Here is a 9,969-nt window from a genome sequence, read left to right as displayed (position 1 = left end):
TTTTTTTTTTTTTTTTTGTCTGTTTGTCTGTCTGTTTCAGGAAGCCGATGAAGCCTTATTGCGTAACCTGCACCTTCAGTTGGAGGCACAGTTTCTGCAGGCAGATATCAGTGTGGCCAAGGACAGGTACAAGAAGGTAACCAGCATGTATGGGAAGCCCTTTCTCCTACAAAACCCAGCGTGGGCTTGGCTGGACAGGAGACTGCCAGAGTGAGCAACGTGTGACAACAGACCCTGAACTGGCATGAGCTGTCCACTGGACAGAGGTGCCTAGAGAGCATCGGTGGACAATGGCAGGATGTGCCGGGGATTGCGATGTTAGGTTTTAGTGTCATAATTTACAAAATGATTTTGGTAGCTCCATCCCTATTAAGCAGTCTACTGTTTTATCTCAGAAAAATAAAGAGAAGGGAGAATATGTGTGTGTGTGCTTAAGGTGCTTTTTACAGTTCTTAGCTCTGCCAAACCTCCTCTATTTGTTTATTATTTATACTAATTATTTTATTTATTTATATTCTAAATGTTGCTCCCCTTCTTGGTCCCCCCTTCATGAGTTCTTCACCCCCCTTCCCTGGGGCAGCATGTTTCTACAGGATTAAGGCATCCTTTCTCACTGAGGCCAGATGGGGCAATCCTCTGCTACATATGTAGCAGGGGGCCATGGGCCAGCCCATGTAGGCTCTTTGATTGATGGCTTAGTCTCTGGGAGCCCTGGGGGATCTGAGTTAGTTGATACTGTTGTTCTTCCTATGTTGTTCTTCCTTTAGCTAGGAGCCTCCTCCTTCAGAGTATCCTGACCTTTCCACTCCCTTACAAGCCTCTGACAGGTGTGATGCTGGAGGCCTTGGCACACTGGACAGTCACATCCTAGCATTGTGTAATTGTGAGCGAGTAGCCTGACCGCTCTGGGCTGCTTCCTATCTTTAAAATGTGAGTGGTATCTTCTCTGGTGTTGCTCTGAGTTAACCATGGGTTAACAGAAAGGGGAGGCAGCGGTCTTAGGCTCTGGTCTTCTCTAACTGCCCATATGGTAACCTGAACCTTAGGTCTGCTGTGCCTTGACTTACCAGTAGGAATCTGGACACAGGAATGGGAAAAGCAGAGGTTCTCAACCTTCCTAGCTCTACAACCCTTTGATACAGTTCCTCCTGTTGTTGTGACCCCCCACCCCTACCACAGAATTATTTTGGTGTTACTTAATAACTATAATTTTGCTACGGTTACAAATTGTAGTGTTTTCCCACAGTCTTAGGTGACCCCTCTGAAAGGGTCTTTTGACTCTAAAGGGGTCAGGACCCTCAAGTTGAGAGTCGCTGGGATAAAGGGAATGAGGATATTTACAGCTGACCAGAATTCGTACCCCACCCCCCCCCATCTTCCTTGTTATTTTGGAAAAGAGAGGGAACCAAAGCCAGGTAGTGTCCTGCGTAGTTAGCTGCAAGTCGCTAGGGCTGTGAGGACCCCGTTCCTGGGGTGAATGGGGAGTTTCTCATTTGTTCCGAGGCTTTCTCCCTGCTCTCACCCAGGCTAGAATTTCTTGGGGAAGCTTTCATTCTGTGGAGTCCTTTTTGGGGTCCTTGCTTCATTGATACAGTATCTGTCTCTCTTTGCCAAGGAGCTTACTGTGGAAAGCGACGGTCTCATAGGAAATAGCGGGGGACTTTACTCCTGGAGCAGTGGCTCCAGAGTTCAGTGGCTCCAGAGTTCAGTGGCTGATGGACATCTGTGTGTAACCCCTGGGCTCCTCTTGTCTGCGTAGCAGGGCTTGGGGGAGGTCCTCAGCCGATGGCACGCCCTGCTTAACCTGTGTTCTTTCCCTGCCTCATCCCTGTCCTGTTAGTCACAAGGCCCCTGTCCTGTTAGTCACAAGGCCCCGAGCCATTGTCCGACTCATCTGTGTCCACACCCATATCTTCCTCTGGGGAAACTCAGACTAAGACAACTTGGTAATTTAGAGGCAGCCTGGAGCTGGGCAAGGACCCAGCTAGCCCCGTGTTCCCTCCCACCCTCCCCACCTCCCTGTGTGTGCCCTGCACTCTGACTGTAGTACCCTCTCCCTGGCAGTCCTCCCAGCCCCTCACCAGGCCCTCGCCTGCTTCCTCCTCCACACCTTCCAGCTTCCTTATATTTATCTTATCGAATCCTGAGAGCAGTGTCTGGAGCCAGCCTGAAGTAGGCAGGCGCTTAGAACAATGGTGGGAAGCTTCCATTCGTTATCTGGTGGGACCCAGCCTGATGAGGAAGGGCTCGAGTCAGTCCCTACGAACAGAGCCTGAGATGATGGTCCTGGTTCCAGTTACATTAGTGGAGGACTGTGGGGGATAGTGTGAGAGAGGGGAGTACTGGTCTCACCTGAAGGCCAGACGTTGGACTTTTTCACTCATGGGCTGGGGCCCTCGCAGTTTCCTGGACAAGTTGACCAATGATTGGTCAAGGCTGTTTTCTGCAGAGGGTTGTGTTATCAGTCATTGCTCAGAGCTGGGAAAGGTGCCTTGTCTGGTAAAGGTCACCAGGCCTCCCTGTAGATGGTTAGGCCTGTCTCCTAAAAGGACCTTTATTCTAGGAGACTTTGAAGCTTACCCGAGAAGACACTCTCATATCCACTAAGTCATTTAGTGTAAGCATGGCTGGCTAAAGTTGCCCTCTCACTGAAGCGCTGCCCTGTGCTGTCACAGCCCTTCATAGCTTCCAGGCCTTGCTCGGTCTCCTTTCTTCTCATCTGTCATCCAGGGTTCTGTGAGGCCAGGGGCAGTGTGCGAAGGCGCCTGAAGGGAATTGGCAAAATAAACTGAGCCCGTTTGTTCTTCTGCAGATGTACAATGCCCACTCCAAGATGCCATCTGTGGCAGCTGCATCTTATCCCTCTGTCCTTCCGGGTGTGGTCACAGCTGTGGGATAGTGTGTGCAGGCGCTCACTCCTGGGCTCACATGGGGGGGGGGGAGGGTGAGGTTCCAGCAGCTCAACTGCTAGTGAAAATGCTTTCCCTCTGCACCAGAATCTTCTGGAAATTCAGACCTACATCACCATCCTGCAGCAGATCATACAGACGGCTCCTCAAGTGTCCCTGGTTACTGGGATAAGGGAGGTAAGTATTGGAGCCATGGCTGCAGGGAAGGCAAGCCAGTCCTGGAGGCGGGGGTGGGGGGGGGGGGGGGGAGGTGGCTGTACTCTGAGTCTTCACTCCCATTCCTGTGGAGGAGTTGACCTTCTCAGAGGTCCAGCGACGAGCACTGGGCCTGACTGCTAGCAGGACTGCAGGTTAACTTCTGCCTACTTCTGAGTGCTGTTCAAGTGTGAGGTTTGTTCTTTGTTCAAACTGTACACGCTGATAGATTTCAGGGGACAGAAGCTATGTCCCGTAAGATGACCCGAGGTATTTTCTTCTAGAAAACGTAGTCTGTTCTCCTTTGCGTAGTTCACAAGGGACTGCCAAGCTGGTTTTCAAAATGCTTTGCTGTGTCGGCCTCTTTTCTATTGCCAGTGACACAGTCATAGCATGGGCAAGCTATAAGAAGAATCGTGTTGACTTACAGTTCTGGAGGTTCAGGGTCAAGGGGCTTCATCTAGGTACGGTGTTCCTGCTGGTAATGCCTTACAGAGTCTGTCTGTTTGTCTGTCTATGTCTGTGTCCTTTGACTTTTCTCTTCTCATAAAGTTAGCAGGATTCACCAAGAGAACTGGGTCCTGATGACCGCCAACCGTAATTACTTTCTATTGGCCTCTTTATCGTCCTGACCAACCTCCCCTCCTTTTTCTTTTGAGTCAGTCTTGTTATGTAACCCAGGCCGGCCCGGAGCTTTTCACTCCTCCTGGCTTGGGCTCCTGAGTGTTGGGTTTGTTGACATGGCTTTCGCATTCCCAATGCTTCACAAAAAGGAACTCGAATCCAGCAGAAACGCGCAGAGGCCATGAACCGTGTTTCTGCTGTACCCGGCCGAGGTGGCAGTCCCTCTAGCTCTGAAGGCGAATTCCTGACAGAGCTTGCTGTCCCAGCCTTCGTCTCGGTTCTTGTTTTGTTTCTCTGCTAGGTGTGTAGTGAGTCTGGTTGTGGTTGAATTTGCATCCTCCAGTAACTAATGATGTTAGGTATCATTGTCTGATTTATCTGCTGTTAATCAATCTTCTTTGTTAATGTATCTGTTCTCCTCTTGCCTGCTTCTTAAAGTCGGGATGTGCCTGAGCCTGTCTGATTTGCAATAATACAGTGCCATATACTGAATAATTTATAAAGCACAGAAATTAGTTTCGCACAGTCTGGAGTTTGGGAAGTCTAAGATCAAAGCACCAATTTCTGGTTTGGGGCTGTCTTGGGCTGCCTTTCTTGGAAGGTGGGAAGGAAAAAAATTGAGCAAATTCCTCATCCGACACGTGTCAGAAGAACCGAAAAGGAGAAGCCCCTCCCACGAGCTTCTTCATGGAGGCACCGATCCATTCCTGAGGGCGAGACCCTTCAACTAGGCCCCATTCTCAACCCCGCTGTGTTGGGGATTCATCTGGGAGGTATCTCAACAGTGGCAGACAGTTTGCTTTCTTCTTCTCTTCAGCATTTTGGTCATGAAGTTGAAACTTCAAGACATTTCATTTTTCAAAGGCCAGCTCTGTTCATGCCTGTGAGCCTGTGGCGTGCGTGAGAGATGTAAAGTCCTTTTCTCAGTCTAAAACTCCCATTTAGATGATGGCTGCTGCACGTGTGAGCTCGTCACAGGCCTCATTACCAGCATCGGGTCTGCACAAGGCTGTGCTGGTCAGCATAGTTATGCATGGGGTGGGGTCATGGTGGGTGATACTTTAAGCTTCCTGTCCTGTTTGTTGTGAATGTCAGCTCAAGAGTTCTGCATACTGCTTAGTTCATGAAGGTTTCTTACATTGACTCTCACTTTTTTTTTTCTGGAAATTTGTGGAAGTCACCTTTGCACAAATGAACAGTTAGCGTTTGAATGTGAAATGTCCCTTACAGGCTCATGTGTTTGAATGCTTAGACCCTAGTTGGTGGCTTACTTTTGGGAGACTATGGAACCTTTAGCAGGTAGAGCCTAGCTAGGGGAAGTGAACCAGGTCTTAAAGGTTTCAGGCTGTGGTCAGTTGGCCTCTTGTCGTGAGCCTGTGGCAGTGTGGCGCATCATGGCAGGAGCAGAAGAAGAAAGAGAAAGGGGGCTTGGGACCCAGAATCTCCTTCAAGGGTATAACACCCCCGCTTGTTCCCACTAGTGTAGGGTTATGGGTCCTGTGTCTGCTCCGCCACAAGGCATGTCCACTGGAGAGGCAGGACGCGGGAAGTCGACTGCGCTTACCCCACTCGGTCACTGGGTAGGTGTTGGGCCATAGGGAAGCCCCAGGACACTGCTCTGGGGGTGGGGAAGCACGGTCTGAGGCAGGGACAGCTGGAGCTGCCTCAGGGTCCCCAGGCCTGCGACAAGCTGGGGCCATCTGGTTTTCAGGCTCTTTGGCAGCCAGGCATGGCTGGAAGACGAAGAAGGGCTGAGAATAGAGTGGGGGCCCACAGGCTAGATCTAGCCCAGAACCAGGGGACTCTCAGGTTGGTTCCAAGGGGTTGGTTCCTTGGGTTGATGGGTGGCAGTCTTAGGCCGGGCTTGGTCATCGAGGCTGGGAGCACAGAGTGGCCTTCTACGGGAGATTAGACGGTGGCTCTATAGGCCAAAGCCTTCTCCTTGGCTCCCCGTGGTGGATCCTGACGAAAAGAGACAGTCCATGTTTTTAAGGTATTTATTGTCATAAGTAAAAAAGTGGATGAGTAAAACCATACCCTACTTCTCAGGGTGGGCCTGAGGTTAAATACCTTTTGTAGGGAGGAGTGTCTGGGAAGGAAAGCAAATTGGCTAAGCCTTCCAGTCTTCTGGGTACCCCCTTAAAATGGAGATATGTCTTGAACCCATGTGACCACAGGCCGTGTCCTCTACAAGTGGAGGGGCTTGGGACATTGTCCTTACATGGCCTATGGCCACAAATCTATTGGAAACTGTGACAAGTGACAGGGGCCTGGTGCCCAGTAACCCGTGAAATACCTACCTTCCCTTCAGGTTCTCTAGGGTTTCTAGCCTTAGCTCAACTGGGGACCAAGCTACCTTTCATGGTCCCACACACTAGGACCCCCTTCTAAAGGCTTCTCCCTCTCTCCACAATTCTATATGTTAATGACCAAGCCTTCAACACACGAACCCTGGAGACACACTATAGCAGTTCCTTGTGAGGTGCTGGTGGGCAGGGGCTAACTTCTGTACGTGGCTTGAACATGGAGAACACTTGGTATAGACTCAGGTTTGGGTTTCTGGGGTTTTGAGGCAGTGCCCTCTGTGTCGCAGGCAGGGTTCCTGAGCAGTTAGCCTTTAAGAATCACTGGTATTTTTGAATAGGTGGAGAGGCAAGTCACGATAGATTGTGGACAGCCTGGAAGGGGGCTTCCTTCTGGACTACCCCACCGATCATCAGCGTCTCGGCCTCATCAGGCCTCCTCTTACCTTACACCTTTTGGGGCTAGATGGCTCCTGCCTGGCACTGTGGCATAGCTGATGGCCCAGAGCACAAAATGATTTTCATCTTCATAGGCACAGAACTCTTAGCCAAATGAGCATCTGCATTCCACAGTGGTCTTTTCACAAAAGGGAAAACGGAGGCTTTGAAAGTCAAATGTCTGTCTGGCTAGCCGGTCTGTGGCACAAATAGGCCCGTGCTTGACTCTCCTGCTCTTTGCTGTCTGAGCTTGTCCTCTTGAGCCGTTAATGGTTCAGACAGTGGCCACTGTGGGCCTGTTTGAGTCAGCTTGGGCAGTTGGAACAGGACCCCTTAGTTTATTGCTCAGAGCTCTGGAGACTGGAAAGTGCTAGCAGAATCGGTACCTGTGGCAGGCTCTTCCTCACTGTGTGCCACACGGTGGTGGTTGTGGGAGGGGTGAAGGTCTCCATTACCTCTTCCTTTTCTCATTAGCACTAAATCCTAACGGAGCTCCGTTTTCATGACCCTAATCACTTTCCATAGGTTTCCACTCACCAGTGCCTTAGCAGATCGGGGATTGGCACTTGAACTTGGGGGGATACAATGAAGGGGCCCTACTCCTTCATTGCCTCTTTTATCTTTGCACTTCTTTGTCTGAACCTCAGTGTGATTTCCTCATGCAGGAGAAGCTGTTCACAGAACGGGAAGTGGCTGCCCTGCGGAACCAGCTAGAGGAGGGCAGAGAGGCAGTCACTCACCTGCAGGCACAGAAAGCTGAGCTGCAGGCCCAGGTATGATCCGTCTTCTGCATATCTTATTGAACCAATATATGAAGGCAGAGGTGTCCAGTTCTGTGATGTACAGACTCGGCACACTCGTGTGCCCTACATGACAGTATTCTGAGCCAGGGACCAAACAGCTTGCTTTGCCTTGGGCGGAGGTTTCCCAGGATGTGCGTTTTAGCACTCTGCTAAGAAGAGTTCTGGGTCATAGGATGACAGGGATGGAGACAGGGACACATGGACACCCAGCCTCATGGTGACTCTCCTCTTGTCTCCATTGAGTCACACCTATTCCTACCAAGGAAAATAACTCATTTTATCATGGACCACTTTGCCTTTGTCTAGCCTGTTAACACTTAGAAAACACACACACACACACACACACACACACACACACACTCACACACACACACACACCAGGGTTTTAATCACACATTCACTCAAATCTGGGTATCCCAGTTTTTCCTCTCCCTGTGGTCTCTCCTCTGGAGTTGGTGATGGTCTGAGTGCCCGCAGGGAAGTAGGAGGTTGGGCCGTACCAGTGTTCGCCTCGCAAGAGATGTCTGCTAGTGTGCGGCTCACAGTTGTTTCCTTTTTAGTTGTGGGTTTCATGGTTCACAGCCCCGACTGCTTCACACGCTCTCATTTCCATGCAGATGGGTACAGAGACGGGGAATGTCGGGTTCAAATGCTGCCCTCCCTGCAGCTGGGTAACCACACATCCCAAACCAATCAATTGGCGTTTAGTAGGCAGGTACCCTTAAGGAACAAAGGAGAAAAAGATCTAAACTTCCGACTGTAAAACCCGGGGCATCTGGGTTGCCAGGGCTCTCAGGGCCTACCGTTCAGAGCCCAGGGCATCAGGAAGGGCTTAACTGGATTCTCATTTTATTAGCATCTCTGACATCCTGTTCTCCATCCCCACTGGACCCCTCACAAAGCTCTCACTGTGCAGCATTCCCAGAAGACACTGGTAGGCAACAAGGAACAGTGGTTGTCCCCTGAGTGAAACATCACAGGAGAGCAATCGAATTATGACCTAAAAATGCATTCTTCTCAGGACATAACCATGGCTCAGGGACTAGATACTTCTTGGTGACTGTCATTTCTTTTGAGGACTGAAAGGGGTTGAGGGAGGGAGGGAGGGGAGTGGAGAAGGGAGAGATGGAGAAATGTTTATGTAGAGAATGTGGTGTGTGTAATATGTATATAGTGTATGTGGTGTATGTGGTACATGTGTATATAGGGTCTGTGGGTAGTGTGTGAATATGTGAGGTGATGTGAGTGTATTTGCTGTGTATGTATGTAGAGTATATTGTAAAGTGTGTATGATACGCATATTGCACGTATGTGTAATATGAAGGGTGCGTGGGGTGTGCATATGTGCATGTATGTGTATATACGTGTGTATATGTGGGGTGTGTAATGTCAGGTGTATCTGTGGTATGTGATGTTCATATGAGGTATGATTTATTTATCTATGTAGGGCATATGTGCATGCACGTGGGATGTGTGTATTGTGTAAGTGTTTTGCATGTGACTGAGGAAGTGGGTGTAGGCCCAGTTCCAGTTCCGGAGACTATGGTTTTCAAATTGTTCATTGAAATTCATTAGGTGTAAAATGAATTCAGTAGAATTGACTGGTACAAAAAAGGAAGAAAGCAGGCTGGAGACATGGCTCAGTGGTTAAGAGCACTGGCTGCTCTTCCAGAGGTCCTGAGTTCAATTCCCACCAACCACATGGTGGCTCACAACCATCAGTAGTGGGATCTGATGCCCTCTTCTGTGTGTCTGAAGATAGTGACAGTGTGTTCATATATGCACAGTAAATAAATAAGTCTTTATAAAAAAGAAGAAGAAAACAACACTATGCGCTGGGAATAAGAAGTAACAGAACGCATGGCAGTGAAAACTGTACAAAGTTTATTCTGGAAAACTTTTGTCTTAAATGTATCTGCATATATTTGACTACACATGTATTTGCTCAAATGCACACATATGATGTGGCTTATGGTGTGAACTATGTCACTTCCTGTGGTCTGGGTGACAAAGTTGAAAACCACAGCCCTAGATACTAAAAAGATCAAAGCCCTCGTCTCACATGGAAAATTCTAGTTCGGGGAGGGGGGTTAAAGAATGTTTGTCTTTCTTTGTGTGCACACATGTTTTTGATGGCTATAAAACCTTGATATGCATAGGAAGTGTGTGATCTATCAATGTAGGTACGTGTGTCTGCATTGGGATGTGTGTATTGTGCATGTGTGGTGCATGGGGCTGAGGAAGCAGGCGCAGGCCTGTCATGGTTCTGGAAACCCATGTTTTTTTAAACTCTTAGTTATAGTTCATTGGGTGGGAAATAACAGGCTTGGCCTGGTTTCTGAGAACATGAGGCACAACTGTTGGGTCAGGCCCTGTTCTCAGCCTCTGACACTCCCGAGACTTAGCAGTTTATCTCTGTCTAAGGCAGGGTTTCACTTTCTCTTCTAGGTCCCCCTCCCTGTCCCTAGATTTTATTAATCTGATGAAGTTTGTGGATTCTTACTCATAAAATGTTGAAGGCAAAAAAAAAAAAAAAAAAAAAAAAAAACCCACCGATTTTCAAAGAAAAAGTAAACCAGTGTTATCAAAAGTTATTTTGATATATCCAGTGTCCTTGACTCGAGGGGTCATGTCTGGATGAATCTGTGGCAAGCTGAAGCAGCCTGAGGTGCACATGGCTTTTATATGACCCACCTA

The 9,969-nt window shown here is 48.9% G+C and overlaps 1 protein-coding gene across 2 annotated transcripts in view; it reads left to right on the top strand.

The window, feature by feature from the left end:
* Bfsp1 (beaded filament structural protein 1) overlaps positions 1-9,969 on the top strand; it is a 37,244-nt gene that overhangs the window by 14,739 nt on the left and 12,536 nt on the right. Inside the window, exons 3-5 of one of the 2 annotated variants that reach the window (XM_021194464.1) lie at positions 41-136; positions 2,997-3,086; positions 7,135-7,242. In XM_021194464.1, coding sequence (XP_021050123.1) covers positions 41-136; positions 2,997-3,086; positions 7,135-7,242 — 294 coding nt within the window. Of the gene's footprint in view, positions 1-40; positions 137-2,996; positions 3,087-7,116; positions 7,243-9,969 lie in introns of both variants that reach the window. The other variant, XM_021194463.1, reaches the window with a different exon arrangement.

The sequence above is a fragment of the Mus pahari genome, chromosome 3 (assembly GCF_900095145.1).
Source record: "Mus pahari chromosome 3, PAHARI_EIJ_v1.1, whole genome shotgun sequence".
Lineage (NCBI taxonomy): Eukaryota > Metazoa > Chordata > Mammalia > Rodentia > Muridae > Mus > Mus pahari.
This window is presented reverse-complemented; position numbering and strand designations above follow the sequence as displayed.